General features: G+C 38.1%; 1 protein-coding gene across 1 annotated transcript in view; it reads left to right on the top strand.

Annotated features, from left to right (window-relative positions):
- The window catches only part of APOOL (apolipoprotein O like), a 117,400-nt gene that overhangs the window by 85,286 nt on the left and 12,098 nt on the right, over window positions 1–20,016 (top strand). Inside the window, exon 7 of the mRNA XM_065900205.1 lies at window positions 19,005–19,118. Within this exon, the coding sequence (XP_065756277.1) occupies window positions 19,005–19,118 (114 nt within the window). The remainder of the gene's footprint in view (window positions 1–19,004; window positions 19,119–20,016) is intronic.

Genomic DNA, 20,016 nt, shown 5'->3' on the forward strand with positions numbered 1-20,016 from the left:
ACCATCCCCCTCCCCATATCCTCAAGTCCATTCTCAAGTAGGTCTGCATCTGTATTCCGATCTTGCCCCTAGGTTCTTCTGAACTTTTTATTCCTTTCCTTTTTTAGATTCCATATATATGTGTTAGCACACGCTATTTGTTTCTCTCTTCCTGACTTACTTCACTCTGTATGACAGTGTCTGTGTCCATCCACCTCACAACAAATAACTCAGTTTCATTCCTTTTTATGGCTGAGTAATATTCCATGGTATATATGTGCCAAATCTTCTTTATTGATTCATCTGTTTATGGACACTTAGGTTGCTTCCATGTCCTGGCTATTGTAAATAGAGCTGCAATGAACATTTTGGTACATGACTCTTTTTGAATTATGGTTTTCTCAGGATATATGCCCAGTAGTGGGATTGCTGGGTCATATGGTAGTTCTATTTTTAGTTTTTCAAGGAACCTCCATACTGTTCTCCACAGTGCCTGTATCAATTTACATTCCCACCAACACTGCAAGAGGGTTCCCTTTTCTCCACACCCTCTGCAGCATTTATTGTTTCTAGATTTTTTGATGATGGCCATTCTGACCGGTGTGAGATGATATCTCATTGTAGCTTTGATTTGCATTTCTCTAATGATTAATGATGTTGAGCATTCTTTCAGGTGTTTGTTGGCAATCTGTATATCTTCTTTGAAAAAATCTCTATTTAGGTCTTCTGCCCATTTTGGATTGGGTTGTTTGGTTTTTTGATATTGAGCTGCATGAGTTGCTTGTATGTTTTGGAGATTAATCCTTTGTCAGTTGCTTCATTTGCAAATATTTTCTCCCATTCTGAGGGTTTTCCTTTTGTCTTGTTTATGGTTTCCTTTGCTGTGCAAAAGCTTTTAAGTTTCATTAGATCCCATTTGTTTGTTTTTGTTTTTATTTCCATTTCTCTAGGAGGTAGGTAAAAAAGGATCTTGCTGAGATTTATGTCATGGAGTGTTCTGTGTGTGTTTTCCTCTAAGAGTTTGATGGTGCTTGCCCTTACATTTAGGTCTTTAATCCATTTTGAGTTTATTTTTGTGTATGGTGTTAGGGAGTGTTCTAATTTCATTCTTTTACATGTAGCTGTCCAGTTTTCCCAGCACCACTTATTGAAGAGGCTGTCTTTTCTCCACTGTATATTCTTGCCTCCTTTACCAAAGATAAGGTGACCATATGTGCATGTGTTTATCTCTGAGCTTTCTATCCTGTTCCATTGATCTATCTTTCTGTTTTTATGCCAGTACCATACTGTCTTCATGACTGTAGCTTTGTAGTACAGTCTGAAGTCAGGGAGCTGGATTCCTCCAGCTCCGTTTTTCGTTCTCCAGATTGCTTTGGCTATACGGGGGCTTTTGTGTTTCCAGACAAATTGTGAAATTTTTTGTTCTAGTTCTGTGAAAAATGCCAGTAATTATTTGATAGGCATTGCATTGAATCTGTAGATTGCTTTCTGTAGAATAGTCATTTTCAAATACTGGTGAGAGTCGGCAACCTTGTCTTGTTCCTGATCTTACTGGAAATGGTTTCACTTTTTCACCATTGAGGACAATGTTGGCTGTGGGTTTGTCCTATATGACCTTGATTATGTTGAGGAAAGTTTCCTCTATGCCTACTTTCTGGAGGGTTTTTATCATAAATAGGTGTTGAATTCTGTCGAAAGCTGTCTCTGCACCTATTGAAATTATCCTATGGTTTTTCTCCTTCAATTTATTAATATTGTGTATCACATTGATTTGCGTATACTGAAGAATCCTTGCATTCCTTGAATAAACCCCTCTTGATCATGGTGTATGATCCTTTCAGTGTGCTTTTGGATTATGTTTACTAGTATTTTGTTGAGGATTTTTGCATCAGTGTTCATCTGTGATATTGGCCTGCAGTTTTCTTTCTTTGTGACATCTTTGTCTGGTTTTGGTATCAGAGTGATGGTGGCCTCGTAGAAAGAGTTTGGGAGTGTTACTCCCTCTGCTGTATTTTGGAAGAGTTTGAGAAGGATGGGTGTTAGCTCTCCTCTAAATGTTTGATAGAATTCGCCCGTGAAGCCATCTGGTCCTGGGCTTTTGTTTGTTGGAAAATTTTTAATCACAGTTTCAATTTCAGTGCTTGTGATTGGTCTGCTCATATTTTCTATTTCTTCCTGGTTCATTCTCAGAAGGTTGTGCGTTTCTAAGAATTTGTCCATTTCTTGCAGATTGTCCATTTTATTGGCATACAGTTGCTTGTAATAGTCTCTCATGATCCTTTGCATTTCTGCAGTGTCAGTTGTTACTTCTCCCTTTTCACTTCTAATTCTATTGATGTGAGTCTTCTCCCTTTTTTTCTTGATGAGTCTGCTAATGGTTTATCAATTTTGTTTATCTTCTCAAAGAACCAGCTTTTAGTTTTATTGATATTTGCTATTGTTTCCTTCATTTCTTTTTCATTTATTTCTGGTCTGTATTTATTATTTCTTTCCTTCTGCTAACTTTGGTTTTTTTCTGTTCTTCTTTCTCTAATTCCTTTAGGTGTAAAGTTAGGCTGTTTATTTGAGATATTTCTTGTTTCTTAAGGTTGGCTTGTATAGCTATAAACTTCCCTCTTAGAACTGCTTTTGCTGCATAACATAGGTTTTGGGTCGTTGTGTTTTCATTGTCATTTGTTTCTAGGTATTTTTTGATTTCCTCTTTGATTTCTTCATTGATCTCTTCGTTATTAAGTAGTGTGTTGTTTAGCCTCCGTGTGTTTGTATTTCTTACAGATTTTTTCCTGTAATTGATGTCTAGTCTCCTAGCATTGTGGTTGGAAAAGATACTTTATATGATTTCAAATTTCTTAAATTTACCAAGGCTTGATTTGTGACCAAAGATATGATCTATCCTGGAGAGTGTTCCATGAGCACTTGAGAAGAATGTGTATTCTATTGCTTTTGGATGGAATGTCCTATAAATATCAATTAAGTTCATCATGTTTAATGTATCATTAAAGCTTGTGTTTCCTTATTTAATTTCATTTTGGGTGATCTGTCCATTGGTGAAAGTGGGGTGTTAAACTCACCTACTATGACTGTTTTACTGTCGATTTCCCCTTTTATGGCTGTTAGTATTTGCCTTATTTATTGAGGTGCTCCTATCTTAGGTGCATAAGTATTTACAATTGTTACATCTTCTTCTTGGATTGATCCCTTGATCATTATGTAGGGTCCATCATTGTCTCTTGTAATAGTCTTTGTTTTAATGTCTATTTTGTCTGTGAGAATTGCTGCTCCAGCTTTCTTTTGATTTCCATTTGCATGGAATATCTTTTTCCATCCCCTCACTTTCAGTCTGTATGTGTCCCTAGGTCTGAAATGGGTCTCTTGTAGACTGCATATATATGGGTCTTGTTTTTGTATCCATTCAGGCAGTCTCTGTCTTTTGGTTGGAGCATTTAATCAATTTACATTTAACGTAATTATCGATATGCATGTTACTATTACCATTTTCTTAATTGTCTTGGGTTTATTATTGTAGGTCTTTTCCTTCTCTTGTGTTTCCTGCCTAGAGGAGTTCCTTTAGCATTTGTTGTATAGCTGGTTTGGTGGTGAATTCTCTTAGCTTTTGCCTATCTTTACAGCTTTTAATTTCTCCATCAAATCTGAATGAGATCCTTGCTGGGTAGAGCAATCTTGTTTGTAGGTTTTTCTCCTTCATCACTTTAAATATGTCCTGCCACTCCCTTCTGGCTTGCAGAGTTCCTGCTGAAAGATCAGCTGTTAACCTTATGGGAATACTCTAATCTGTTTTTTTTATTTATCCCTTGCTGCTTTTAATATTTGTTCTTTGTATTTAATTTTTGATAGTTTAATATGTGTCTTTGCGTGTTTCTACTTGGGTTTATCCTGTATGGGACTCTCTGTGCTTCCTGGACTTAGATTAACTATTTCCTTTCCCATATTAGGGAAGTTTTCATCTAAAATCTCTTTAGGTGTTTTCTCAGTCCCTTTCTTTTTCTCTTCTTCTTCTGAGACCCCTATAATTCAAATATTCATGCATTTAATATTTTCATAGAGGTCTCTGAGACTGTCCTTAGTTGTTTTCATTCTTTTTTCTTTATTCTGCTCTGAAGTAGTTATTTCCACTATTTTATCTTCCAGGCCACTTATCCGTTCTTCCACCTCAGTTATTCTAATATTGATGCCTTCTAGAGAATTTTTAATTTCATTTATTGTGTTGTTCATCACTGTTTGCTCTTTAGTTCTTGTAGGTCCTTGTTAAACATTTCTTATATTTTCTCTGTTCTATATCCAAGGTTTTGGATCATCTTTACTATCATTCTGAATTCTTTTTCAGGTAGACTGCCTATTTCCTCTTCATTACTTTGCTCTGGTGGTTTTTTGTCTTGCTCCTTCATCTGCTGTGTGTTTCTCTGTCTTCTCATTTTGCTTAACATTCTGTGTTTGTGGTCTCCTTTTTGCAGGCTGCAAGTTCGTGCTTCCTGTTGTTTTTGGTGTCTGTCCCCAATGGTCAAGGTTGGTTCAGTGTGTTGTGTAGGCTTCCTGGTGGAGGGGACTAGTACCTGTGTTCTGGTTGATGAGGCTGGATCATGTCCTTCTGGTGTGCAGGTCCACATCTGGTCGTGTGTTTTGGGGTGTCTGTGGCTTTATTATGATTTTAGGCAGCCTCTCTGCTAATGGATGTGTTTATGTTCCTGTCTTGCTAGTCGTTTGGCATAGGGTATCCTGCACTGTAGCTTGCTGGTCGCTGAGTGGAGCTGAGTCTTGCCATTGAGATGGAGATCTCTGGGAGATTTTCGCTATTTGATATTACGTAGAGCTCGGAGGTCTCTTGTGGACCAGTGTCCTGAACTTGGCTCTCCCACCTCAGTGGCACAGCCCTGACGCCTGGTTGGAGCACCAAGAGCCTGTCCTACACACGGCTCAGAATAAAATGAAGAAAAAATAGAAGGAAAAAAAGAAAAGATAAATTAATATAAAATAAAATAAAGTTATTAAAATTAACAGTAAAAACTAACAAAAACAAATTTTTCAAAGTAAAAAAGAAAAAAAACGAAGACAAAATCGTAGGACAAATTGTAAAAGCAAAACTATACAGGCAAAATCACCCACAGAAGCATACACATACACACTCACAAAAAGAGAAAAAGGGAAAATATATATATATCATTGTTCCCAAAGTCCACCTCCTCAATTTGGGATGATTCATTGTCTATTCAGATATTCCACAGATGCAGGGTACATCAAGTTGATTGTGGCGATTTAATCCGCTGCTTCTGAGGCTGCTGGGAGAGATTTCCCTTTCTCTTCTTTGTTCCCACAGCTCCCAGGGTTCAGCTTTGGGTTTGGACCTGCCCCTCCGTGTAGGTCGCCTGAGGGCATCTGTTCTTCGCTCAGACAAGACTGGGTTAAAGGAGCAGCTGATTCGGGGGCTCTGGCTCGCTCAGGCCCAGGGGAGGCAGGGGTACGGATGCCAGGTGAGCCTGCGGCAGCAGAGGCCAGCATAACATTGCACCAGCCTTAGGCTCGCCATGTGTTCTCCCAGGGAAGTTGTCCCTGAATCATGGGACCCTGGCAGTGGCGGCCTGCACAGGCTCCCGGGAGGAGAGGTGTGGAGAGTGACCTGTGCTTGCACACAGGCTTCTTCGTGGCAGCAGCAGCAGGTTTAGCATCTCATGCCCTTCTCTGGGGTCCATGCTGATAGTCGCAGCTCATGCCCGTCTCTTGAGCTCCTTTAAGCAGTGCTCTTAATCCCCTCTCCTCACGCACCAGAAAACAAAGTGGCAAGAAAAGGGATCTTGCCTCTTCAGCAGCTCCAGACTTCTTTCCGGACTCCCTCCTGGCTAGCTGTGGCTCACTAGCCCCCTTCAGGCTGTGTTCACCCAGCCAACCCCAGTCCTCTCCCTGGGATCCGACCTCTGAAGCCTGAAACTCAGCTCCCAGCACCTGCCCGCTCCGGTGGATGAGCAGACAAGCCTCTCCAGCTGGTGAGTGCTGGTCGGCACTGATCCTCTGTGCAGGAATCTCTCCACTTTGCCCTCCGCATCCCTGTTGCTGCGCTCTGCTCCATGGCTCTGAAGCTGCCCCCCTCCCCCACCTGCAGTCTCCACCCACGAAGGGACTTCTAGTGTGTGGAAACCTTTCCTCCTTCACGGCTCCCTCCCACTGGTGCAGGTCCCGTCCCTATTCTTTGTGTCTGTTTTTTCTTTTTCACCCTACCCAGGTGCGTGGGGAGTCTCTTGTCTTTTGGGAGGTCTGAGGTCTTCTGCCAGCATTCCGTAGGTGTTCTGTAGGAGTTGTTCCACATTTAGATGTATTTCTGATGTATTTGTGGAGAGGAAGGTGATCTCTGCGTCTTACTTTTCTGCCATCTTGAAGCTCCTCCTATTATACATTTTTAAAACAGCTTTAGTTAATCAGACAAGTCTCTTAAAACAATGTAAGGTATATGTGTATTTTTCAGAAGGAAATGGCTCATACATTTCAAGGGATTGTCCAAGATTGTCTATGGTGTAGAAAAGGTTACAAAATGATAGTCCAGAAGGTTCTTTGAAAAATAAAAGTCACATTCCAGTTATTCACTATTTTGGAAATACACTTCAAAATGGAATTACTCTTTGCTTTTTATATTTTTTTCCTCACAAGATTTTCATTATTAACTTACGTAAAGAGTAACAAAAAATCTGTATTTGAAAACTATAAAATATCTAGGAATAAAGTTATCAAATAATGTTTTAAAACATATATTTCAAAAACTGTTAAACTTTACTGAACAGCATTTTTTTTTAATTTAATAGGTTTAGTGATATGTCTTGTTGTCTGGATGAAAGGACTCAATATTGGAATATGGCAGATGTTCTCAAATTTATATATTTAATTCGGTTCTTACAAAATTCCTGCATTTGGAGGAAACGTGACATTCATTCAACCAGAGTTTGTTGTCCATGTACCATGTATTGGGATCGATACTAAGCTATAACATACATAATAAAATATACCAAGAGAACAAAAGAAAATGTCCAAAAACTAATTTTTAGAGTATATCTTCGTATACGTGGTGGAGGGAGGGGGAGGGTATGGTAGAAGTGGCATTTCAGATCAGTGTGTAAAGAAAAGGTGGACGGAAGCAGAGGAAGATGGTGGAAGAGTAAGACGCAGAGATCACCTTACTCCCCACAGATACATCAGAAATACATCTACACGTGGAACTGCTCGTATAGAGCACACACTGAATGCTGGCAGAAGACCTCAGACCTCCCAAAAGGCAAGAAACTCCCCACGTACCTGGGTAGGGCAAAAGAAATAACAGAGACAAAAGAATAGGGATGGGACCTGCACCAGTGGGAGGGAGCTGTGAAGGAGGAAAGGTTTCCACATACTAGGAAGCCCCTTCACGTGCAGAGACTGCGGGTGGTGGAGTGGGAAGCTTCGGAGCCATGGACGAGAGCACAGAAACGGGTGCAGAGTGCAAAGAGGACAGGCTCCCACACAGAGGATCAGTGCCGACCAGCACTCACCAGCCGGAGAGGCTTGTCTACTCACTTGCTGGGGTGGGTGGGGGCTGCGAGCTGAGGCTCGGGCTTCATTCGGATCGCAGGGAGAGGACAGGGGTTGGCTGTGTGAACACAGACTGAAGGGGTCTAGTGTGCCACAGCTAGCTGGGAGGGAGTCCAGGAAAAAGTCTGTACTGCCGAAGAGGCAAGAGACATTTTCGTCCCTCTTTGTTTCATGGTGTACGAGGAGAGGGGATTAAGAGCCCTGCTTAAAGGAGCTCCAGAGACGGGCACAAGCCGCGGCTATCGGCGCAGACCCCAGAGACGGGCCTGGGACGCTAAGGCTACTGCTGCAGCCTGTGTGCAAGAAAAGGTCACTATCCACACCTCCCCTCCCAGGAGCCTGTGCAGCCCACCACTGCCAGGGTCCCATGATCCAGGGACAACTTCCCCAGCAGAACACGTGGCTCGCATCAGGCTGGTGCAATGACACACTGGCCTCTGCTGCCGCAGTCTCGCCCTGCACACTGTACCCCTCCCTCCCCCCTGACTTGAGTGAGCCAGAGCCACCAAATCAGCTGCTCCTTTAACCACACCCTCTCTGAGCAAAGAACACATGCCTTCAGGTGACCTACATGCAAAGGTGGGGCCAAATCCAAACCTGGACCCCGGGAGCTGTGCAAACAAAGAAGAGAAAAGGAAATTTCTCCCAGCAGCCTCAGAAGCAGCGGATTAAAGCTCCACAATCAACCTCATGTACCCAGCATCTGTGGAATAGCTGAATAGACAATGAATCATCCTAAATTGAGGAAGTGGTCTTTGGGAGCAAAACATATTATTTTTTCCCCTTTTCCTCTTTTTGTGAGTGTATATGTGTATGCTTCTGTGGGAGATTTTGTCTGTATATCTTTGCTTTCCCTATTTGTCCTAGGGTCCTGTCCGTCCATTCTTTTTTCTTTTTTACTTTAAAAAATTTTTTTCTTAATAATTATTTTTTATTTTAATAACTTTATTTTATCTTACTTTATTTTATTTTATCCTCTTTCTTTCTGTTTTTCTATTTTATCTCCCTTTTATTCTGAGCCATGTGTATGAAAGGCTCTTGGTGTCCCAGCCAAGAGTCAGTGCTGTGCCTCTGAGGCGGGAGAGCCAACTTCAGGACAGTGGTCCATCAGAGACCTCCAAGCTCCATATAATATCAAACGGTGAAAATATCCCAGAGATCTCCATCTCAACACCAAGACCCAGCATCATTCAATGACCAGCAAGCTACAGTGCTGCACACCATATGCCAAACAACTAGAAAGACAGGAACACTGCCCCATCCATTAGCCCAGAGGCTGCCTAAAATTATAATAAGGCCACAGAGACCCCAAAACACAGCACCAGACATGGACCTGCCCACCAGAAAGACAAGATCGAACCTCATCCACCAGAACACAGGCACTAGTCTCCTCCACTAAGAGGCCTACAAAACCCACTGAACCAACCTTAGCCACTGGGGACAGACACCAAAAACAACGGGAACTATGAACCTGCAGCCTGCGAAAAGGAGACCCCAAACACAGTAAGATAAGCAAAATGAGAAGATAGAAAAACACACAACAAATGAAGGAGCAAGGTAAAAACCCACCAAACCTAACAAATGAGGGGGAAATAGGCAGTCACCCTGAAAAAGAATTCAGACAAATGATAGTAAAGATTATCCAAAATCTTGGAAATAGAATAGAGAAAGTACAAGAAACTTTTAACAAGGACCTAGAAGAACTAAAGAGGAAAAAAGCAATGATGAACAACACAATAAGTGAAATTAAAAATACTCTAGAAGGGATCAATAGCAGAATAACTGCAGCAGAAGAACGGATAAGTGACCTGGAAGATAAAATAGTGGAAATAACTACTGCAGAGCAGAATAAAGAAAAAAGAATGAAAAGAACTGAGGACAGTCTCAGAGACCTCTGGGAGAACATTAAATGCATGAACATTTGAATTACAGAGGTCCCAGAAGAAGAGAAAAGGAAAGGGACTGAGAAAATATTTGAAGAGATTATAGTTGAAAACTTCCCTAGTATGGGAAAGGAAATAGTTAATCAAGTCCAGGAAGCATAGAGAGTCCCATACAGGATAAATCCAAGGAGAAACACAACAAGACACATATTAATCAAACTGTCAAAAATTGAATACAAACAAGACATATTAAAAGCAGCAAGGGAAAAAACAACAAATAGCACACAAGGGAATCTCCACAAGGTTAACAGCTGATCTTTCAGCAGAAACTCTGCAAGCCAGAAGGGAGTGGCAGGACATATTTAAAGTGATGAAGGAGAAAAACCTGCAACCAACATTACTCTACCAACAAGGATCTCATTCAGATTTGATGGAGAAATTAAAACCTTTACAGACAAGCAAAAGCTGAGAGATTTCAGCACCACCAAACCAGCATTACAACAAAAGCTAAAGGAACTCCTCTAGGCAAGAAACACAAGAGAAGGAAAAGACCTACAATAACAAACCCAAAACAATTAAGAAAATGGGTATAGGAACATACATATCGATAATTACCTTAAATGTAAATGGATTAAATGCTCCCACCAAAAGACAAAGACTGGCTGAATGGATACAAAAACAAGACCAGTATATATGCTATCTACAAGAGACCCAGTTCAGACACAGGGACACATACAGAATGAAAGTGAGGGGATGGAAAAAGATATTCCATGCAAATGGAAATCAAAAGAAAGCTGGAGTAGCAATTCACATATCAGACAAAATAGACTTTAAAATAAATACTATTACAAGAGACAAAGAAGGACACAACATAATGATCAAGGGATAGATCCAAGAAGAAAATATAACAATTTTAAATATTTATGCACCAAACATAGGAGCACCTCAATACATAAGGCAAATGCTAACAGCCATAAAAGGGGAAATCAACAGTAATACATTCATAGTAGGGGACTTTAACACCCCACCTTCACCAATGGACAGATCATCCAAAATGAAGATGAAAAAGGAACACAAGCTTTAAATGATACATTAAACAAGATGGACTTAATTGATATTTATAGGACATTCCATCCAAAAACAACAGAATACACAATTTTCTCAAGTGCTGATGGAACATTCTGCAGGATAGATCATATCTTGGGTCACAAATCAAGCCTTGGTAAATTTAAGAATATTGAAATCATATCAAGTAACTCTTCCAACCACAATGGTATGAGACTAGATATCAATTACAGGAAAAGATCTGTAAAAAATACAAACGCATTGAGGCTAAACAGTACACTACTTAATAACCAAGTGATCACTGACAAAATCAAAGAGGAAATTAAAAAGTACCTGGGAACAAATGACAATGGAGACGCAATGACCCAAAACTTATGGGATACAGCAAAAGCAGTTCTAAGAGGGAAGTTTATAGCAACACAATGCTACCTTAACAAACAGGAAAAATCTCAAATAAACAACCTAACCTTGCATTTAAAGCAATTAGAGAAAAAAGAACAAACAAAACCCAAAGTTAGCAGAAGGAAAGAAATCATAAACATCAGATCAAAAATAAATGAAAAAGAAATGAAGGAAATGATAGCAAATATCAATAAAACTAAAAGGTGGTTCCTTTACAAGATAAACAAAATTCATGAACCATTAGCCAGACTCATCAAGAAAAAAACGGAGAAGACTCAGATCAATAGAATTAGAAATTAAAAAGGAGAAGTAACAACTGACACTGCAGAAATAGAAAGGATCATGAGCGATTACTACAAGCAACTCTATGCCAGTAAAATGGAAACCTGGAAGAAATGGACAAATTCTTAGAAATGCACAACCTACTGAGACTGAACAAGGAAGAAATAGAAAATATGAACTGACCAATCACAAACACTGAAATTGAAACTGTGATTAAAAGTCTTCCAACAAACCAAAGCCCAGGCACAGACGGCTTCAAAGGCGAATTTTGTCAAACATTTAGAGAGCAGTTAACACCTATCCTTCTCAAACTCTTCCAAAATATAGCAGAGGGAGGAACACTCCCAAACTCATTCTACGAGTCCACAATCACCCTGATACCAAAACCAGACAAGGATGTCACAAAGAAAGAAAACTACAGGCCAATATCACTGATGAACATAGATGCGAAACTCCTCAACAAAATGCTAGCAAACAGAATCCAACAGCACATTAAAAGGATCATACACCATGATCAAGTGGGGTTTATTCCAGGAATGCAAGGATTCTTCAATATACACAAATCTATCAATGTGATAAACCATCTTAACAAATTGAAGGAGAAAAACCATATGATCATCTCAATAGATGCAGAGAAAGCTTTTGACAAAATTCAACACCCATTTATGATAAAAACCCTGCAGAAAGTAGGCATAGAGGGAACTTTCCTCAACATAATAAAGGCCATATATGACAAGCCCACAGCCAACTTCATCCTCAATGGTGAGAAACTGAAAGCATTTCCACTAAGATCAGAAACAAGACAAGGTTGCTCACTCTCACCACTCTTATTCAACATAGTTTTGGAAGTTTTACCCACAACAATCAGAGCAGAAAAGGAAATAAAAGGAATCCAAATCGGAAAAGAAGTAAAGCTGTCACTGTTTGCAGATGACATGATACTATACATAGAGAATCCTAAAGATGCTACCAGAAAACTACTAGAGCTAATCAATGAATTTGGTTAAGTAGCAGGATACAAAATTAATGCAGAGAAATCTCTGGCATTCCTATATACTAATGATGAAAAATCTGAAAGTGAAATCAAGAAAACACTCCCATTTACCATTGCAACAAAAAGAATAAAATATCTACGAATAAACCTACCTAAGGAGACAAAAGACCTGTATGCAGAAAATTATAAGACACTGATGAAAGAAATTAAAGATGATACAAATAGATGGAGAGATATACCATGTTCTTGGATTGGAAGAATCAACATTGTGAAAATGACTCTATTACCCAAAGCAATCTATAGATTCAATGCAATTCCTATCAAACTACCACTGGCATTTTTCACAGAACTAGAACAAAAAATTTCTCAATTTGTATGGAAACACAAAAGACCCCGAATAGCCAAAGCAATCTTGAGAACGAAAAAGGGAGCTGGAGGAATCAGGCTCCCTGACTTCAGACTATACTACAAAGCTACAGTAATCAAGACAGTATGGTACTGGCACAAAAACAGAAAGATAGATCAATGGAGCAGGATAGAAAGCCCAGAGATAAACCCACGCACATATGGACACCTTATCTTTGATAAAGGTAGCAGGAATGTACAGTGGAGCAAGGAGAGCCTCTTCACTAAGTGGTGCTGGGAAAACTGGACAGTTACATGTAAAAGTATGAGATAAGATCACTCCCTAACACCATACACAAAAATAAGCTCAAAAGGGATTAAAGACCTAAATGTAAGGCCAGAAACTATCAAACTCTTAGAGGAAAACATAGGCAGAACACTCTATGACATAAATCACAGCAAGATCCTTTCTGACTCACCTCATAGAGTAATGGAAATAAAAACAAAAATAAACAAATGGGACCTAATGAAACTTCAGAGCTTTTGCACAGCAATGGAAACCATAAACAAGACCAAAAGACAGCCCTCAGAATGGGAGAAAATATTTGCAAATGAAGCAACTGACAAAGGATTAATCTCCAAAATTTACAAGCAGCTCATGCAGCTCAATACATAAAAACAAGCAACCCAATCCAAAAATGGGCAGAAAACCTAAATAGACATTCCAAAGAAGATATACAGACTGCCAACAAACACATGAAAGAATGCTCAACATCATTAGAGAAATGCAAATCAAAACTACAATGAGATATCATCTCACACCAGTCAGAATGGCCATCATCAAAAAATCTAGAAACAATAAATGCTGGAGAGGGTGTGGAGAAAAGGGAACACTCTTGCACTGCTGGTGGGAATGTGAATTGGTTCAGCCACTATGGAGAACAGTATGGAGGTTCCTTCAAAAACTACAAATAGAACTACCATATGACCCAGCAATCCCACTACTGGGCATATACCCTGAGAAAACCGAAATTCAAAAAGAGTCATGTACCAGAATGTTCATTGCAGCTGTATTTACAATAGCCCAGAGATGGAAACAACCTAAGTGCCCATCATCGGATGAATGGATAAAGAAGATGTGGCACATATATACAATGGAATATTACTCAGCCATAAAAAGAAAAGAAATTGAGCTATTTGTTGTGAGGTGGATAGACCTAGAGTCTGTCATACAGAGTGAAGTATGTCAGAAAGAAAAAGACAAATACCATATGCTAACACATATATGTGGAATTTAAGGGGAAAAAATGTCATGAAGAACCTAGGGGTAAGACAGGAATAAAGGCGCAGACCTACTGGAGAACGGACTTGAGGATGTGGGGAGGGGGAAGGGTGAGCTGTGACAGGGTGAGAGAGAGTCATGGGCATATACACACTAACAAACGTAGTAATGTAGATAGCTAGTGGGCAGCAGCCGCATGGCACAGGGATATTGGCTCGGTGCTTTGTGACAGCCTGGAGAGGTGGGATAGGGAGGGTGGGAGGGAGGGAGACGCAAGAGGGAAGACATCTGGGAGCATATGTATAAGTATAACTGATTCACTTTGTTATAAAGCAGAAACTAACACACCATTGTAAAGCAATTGTACCCCAATAAAGGTGTTAAAAAAAAGCAAACAAAAAAAAAGAAGAAGTAAAGCTGTCACTGTGTGCAGGTGACATGATACTATACATTGAGAATCCTAAAGATGCTACCAGAAAGCTACTAGAGCTAATTAATGAATTTGGTAAAGTAGCAGGATACAAAATTAATGCACAGAAATCTCTGGCATTCCTATACACTAATGATGAAAAATATGAAAGTGAATTTAAGAAAACACTCCCATTTACCATTGCAAAAAAAAAGTGTAAAATATCTAGGAATAAACCTACCTACGGAGACGAAAGACCTGTATGCAGAAAATTATAAGACACTGGTGAAAGAAACTAAAGGTGATACAAACAGATGGAGAGATATACCATGTTCTTGGATTGGAAGAATCAACATTGTGAAAATGACTCTACTACCTAAAGCAATCTACAGATTCAGTGCAATCCCTATCAAACTACCACTGGCATTTTTCACAGAACTAGAACAAAAAATTTTCACAATTTGTAGGGAAACACAAAGGACCCCGAATAGCCAAAACAATGTTAAGAACAAAAAAACAGAGCTGGAAGAATCAGGCTACCAGACTTTAGACTATACTACAAAGCTACTGTAATCAAGACATTATGGTACTGGCACAGAAACAGAAAGATAGATCAATGGAACAGGATAGAAAGCCCAGAGATAAACCCACACACATATGGTCACCTTATCTTTGATAAAGGACGCAGGAATGTATAGTGGAGAAAGGACAGCCTCTTTAATAAGTGGTGCTGGGAAAACTGGACAGGTACATGTAAAAGTATAAAATTAGGGCTTCCCTGGTGGCACAGTGGTTGAGCGTCCGCCTGCTGATCCAGGGGACACGGATTTGTGCCCGAGTCCGGAAAGATCCCACATGCCGCAGAGCTGCTGTGTCCATGAGTCATGGCTGCTCAGCCTGCACGTCCGGAGCCTGTGCTCCACAGCGGGAGAGGCCACAACAGTGAGCAGCCCCAGTACCGCAAAGAAAAAAAAAAAAAAGTATGAAATTAGAACATTCCCTAACACCTTACACAAAAATAAACTCAAAATGGGTTAAAGACCTAAATATAAGGCCAGACACTATCAAACTCTTATAGGAAAACATATGCAGAACACTCTATTACATAAATCACAGCAAGATCCTTTTTGACCCACCTCCTAGAGAAATGGAAATAAAAACAAAAATAAACAAATGTGAACTAATGAAACTTAAAAGCTTTTGCATAGCAAAGGAAACCATAAACAAGACCAAAAGACAACCCTCAGAATGGGAGAAAATATTTGCAAATGAAGCAACTGCCCAAGTATTAATCTCCAAAATTTACAAGCAGCTCATGCAGCTCAATAACAAAAAAGCAAGCAACCCAGTCCAGAAATGGGCAGAAGACCTAAATAGACATTTTCCCAAAGAAGATATACAGATTGCCAACAAGCACATGAAAGAATGCTCAACATCATTAACCATTAGAGAAATGCAAATCAAAACTACAGTGATATATTTTTTCACACCAGTCAGAATGGCCGTCATCAGAAAATCTGGAAACAATAAATGCTGGAGAGGATGTGGAGAAAAGGGAACCCTCTTGCACTGTTGGTGGGAGTGTAAATTGATACAGGCACTATGGAGAACAGTATGCAGGTTCCTTAAAAAACTGAAAATTGAACTACCATATGACCCAGCAATTCCTCTATTGGGCATATACCCTGAGAAAACCATAATTCAAAAAGAGTCATGTACCAAAATGTTCATTGCAGCTCTATTTACAATAGCCAGGACATGGAAGCAACCTAAGTGTCCATCAACAGATGAATGGATAAAGAAGGTGTGGCACATGTTTACAGTGGAATATTATTCAGCCATAAAAAGGAATGAAACTGGGTTATTTGTAGTTACGTGGATGGACCTAGAGACTGCCATACAGAGTGAAGTAAGTCAGAAAGAGAAAAATACCGTATGCTAACACATATATATGGAATCTAAGGGAAAAAAAAGGTGATGAGGTACCTAGGGGTAAGATGGGAATAAAGGCACAGAGTTACTAGAGAATGGACTTGAAGATATGGGGAAGGTGAAGGGTAAGCTGTGACAAAGTGTGAGAATGGCATGGACATATATACACTACGAAACATAAAATAGATAGCTAGTGGGAAGCATCTGCATAGCACAGGTAGATCAGCTCGGTGGTTTAGCTAGTGGGGTGGGATAGGGAGGGTGGGAGGGAGGGAGACGCAAGAGGGAAGAGATATGGGAACATATGTGTATGTATAGCTGATTCACTTTGTTATAAAGCAGAAACTGACACACTGTTGTAAAGCAGTTATACTCCAATAAAGATATTAAAAAGAAAAAAGTAAACTTAACTGGGAATCAGAAAAAAAAAAAGAAAGAAAAGTTGGACTCTTCAAGAAATGTGTTGGAATAATTGGTTTTTTGGAAAAATACTTAGACCTTTACTAAATATCATGCAAAAATAAATTGCAGGTGGAATAAAAATCTAATGATAAAATATAATGCTCTAAAATGTTAGACAAGAAAAGAGGAATTTTTGTGTAATCTTAAGATAGGAAAGGCTTTCTTAAGCAAAACACAATCCAGAAGCCATCAAAGAAGAAAAATGAATATATTTTACTACATCAAAGTGATACATTTCTGTTGACTACAGTATACCGTATACAAAGTAAATGGATAAATGAAAAACTGGAAGACCTATTTGCAACATATTAACAAAGGATTACATAATATCCTTCCATATATTAAATACTTCTATAAATCGATAGGAAAAGGATGAATGCCCTCTATGAAAATTAAGTATATGAACAAGCATTCCACAAAATAAGAAACATAAATGGCCTAATATATGAAAGATGCTTAACTTCATCAGCAATCAAATAAATGAAAATTTAAATCATTTAGATACTGTTTTTTAGCCTTTCCATTTGACAAAGATTTTAAAAAATCATAACACTTCTGCTGGTAAATGGGGTTGGAAAACATATATACTCTTGGTGGGAGTGTAAATTGCTCCAGTATAGCACTGACTTTCTAGAGGCAATGTGGCAATATTATCAAAAATTAAAATGTATATAATATTTAATCCAGATATTTCACATCCAGAAATTTTTTCCAAGGAAATACCACAGCAGTATATGGTCCCAGTTATTTGTGTAAGGGTGCTAATTACAGCAGGCTTATAATTGCCAGGATAAAAAGGGAAGTATTCCATATGCCCATCAACAAGGGATTTGTTAAACAAGTCATAATGCCCATATGCCCATCAATAGGGGATTTGTTAAATGAATTGTGATGTATCCATATAGAATACTAGCTGTGTGGCTGTTAGAAGCAGATCTACTGGCATATAAACTGATATGGAAACATCTCTGTGACATATTGTTAACCTTTTAAAAAATCACACCTCAATATGTATCACGTGATTCCATTTGTGTTTAAAAAGGAAAAAAAGTGTCTGTGTGGGCAGTTTATTTTCAATGTTAATTTAAAACATAATTGAGGTTGTAGTTGGTAATCTATTCTTCTCTTTTTTGCAATTCAGTGGTTCATCATGGATTTCTATCCATGTCAGTGCATATAGATCTACGTCATCCCTTTGGTAGATGTATAAGTATCAACATTCTGTTTGTTTTAAAATGCTATGTGTGTGCATATATAATGAACATAAAAGAGTAAAACTTCAAGAAGAATATCCGTACAGTTGTTAACAAAGGTTACACTGAGAGGAGGAAGAGGACTTTCATTACTAGTGGATTGACTGATTTTTCTTAAGTATAGATATATACTTAGCAAAAATAATAAAAATATTTCTATTTAAGGAAGAAAAACATAGTTTTTAAAAATTTATGTTTATAGAAAGTGTAAAACTAGAAAGCGCCTCAAAACCTCTTTAAAGTTTGAGAAATCAATAGCTATTAACATTACTTTAACGATAAGAAGAAAAGGGTGGGAAAAGAATAGAAAGGAGGAATCAGAAAGAGATTTTTTCCAAAGGAAAAGAGATATGAATGAAAATAATAGCAGCTTCAGGAATTCAGTTAGCATCCTAGCCTCTGCTTTAGTGTGTTTGTAGTTCATTGTTTATTTCACGTTTCTACCAAAAAAGTATTATTCTCTAGAGAAATACATTAATTGTTTTTCTTTGTGATTGGAGAAAGCAACATAAAAATTTAAGCAAAAGCATTAACTTTTTAGCATCTTAAAATCTTTTTCTCAGTCAGCTGTTTGTTATCTCAAACTGTCTTTCCCAAACTCCTGTTAAACAGAGTTTTAAATTCACGTTACAGTGTGAATGCAAACTATACATTTTTAAGACTTTATTAATTTTTTAGAGTACTTTTAGATTCACGACAAAATTAAGGAGAAAGTACAGAGATTTCTGGTACACCCCCTGCACCCACACATGCATAGCCTCCTCCTTTATCAACATCTTCACCAGAGGGATACATTTTTTACAGTTATGAGGCTGTGCACTACCTACTGTGCTAATGAGTCTCCTAATTATTTTACAATTGATTAGCCTACACTGACACATCATTATCACCCAAAGTCCACAGTTTACATTAGGATTCACTCTTGGTGTTGTACTAAATATATATATTTTAGCCTTTTACATGAGGCAAATAATTTTTCATATAAGATATAGAAAATGAGGCTTTGTGTTCTCATGATCTAGAGATTTATATCTTTATTATTGATTCTGACCTGAGTGTTCTTATAAAATACCAGATGTAAATTTTTTAGTATTTGTTATTTTAACTTTTAAAAGTGTATATTATTTGACTCACTTTTTGTTTTAATTAGGTAACTGGGAAAAAGACATATACTACAAGCCAGCAGATTTATGAAGCAGTTAAATCATTGTGGACAAAAAACAACAAAAAAGAGTCACTTCCTGAACCTAAAGAAAAAACTAAGGTAGAGTTTAAATGGACCAAAAAGGTAGATTTTGAGTTTTGTTTGGGTGGGTTTTAGCTTGTAATGAGAGTCCTAGACAGAAGTCCAGGATGGATTGAAAAGAGATGAAGGAATATACTACCTTTGCATGCTATAATTTTCTTTATTTTTCTGTGAAAATTCAATGTATTATTACATACCTAGTACAAAGAATAGTGCCTAATACATAGTAAATGAAAAAAATAATTTTCTTAATTTTGTATATAGTAATATGAAAAAAACTAAAAATGACTGCTTAGAAGAGAAACAGTTTTTCCTAGAGTTAAGTCCTAAGACATATGTTGCTGTTAGGTCTTTGTAAAGTGTGTATGATATTCTTGGCAACAATATATGAATAGAGTCCTTAATCATAACATCTTCCATTCTAGTCAACAACATAACATAAAGCCCATTTCACTGGAAGCAATATTAATATTAATTATGGACTAAGCAATGAGGTCTAGATTTTTCGTGTTCTGGTTTGATTTTAAGATGAAATTTTGGATATCTATAAAAATAAATTCCTTTAGGAATTATGCCATTAAATCAATTTTCACAACTAGAATTTTGATGAGTTAAGCAACAGTTTGTTTTCTTATAAAAATGTGGAAATCACATATTACATGTTATTGCTTAAAGACAGAATTATATTCTTAACAATCAACCAAAAACAGACTGTTTGAACTTATATAGAAGATTATTTCATAGTTCCTTATTGATTAGTTTTAATCATGTTTCCTATGACACCAATACTCTCAAACTTGAGAACATTTCATGCTTTGTATTAGGAATAGGGCAGCAAGAACTATTATAGCACATACATTGTAAAGATAGCATTCGTATTAATTTTCAGTCCCTGATACATAGCATTTAAACTCAA

The sequence above is a fragment of the Phocoena phocoena genome, chromosome X (genome assembly GCF_963924675.1).
Source record: "Phocoena phocoena chromosome X, mPhoPho1.1, whole genome shotgun sequence".
NCBI classification, from domain to species: Eukaryota; Metazoa; Chordata; class Mammalia; order Artiodactyla; family Phocoenidae; genus Phocoena; species Phocoena phocoena.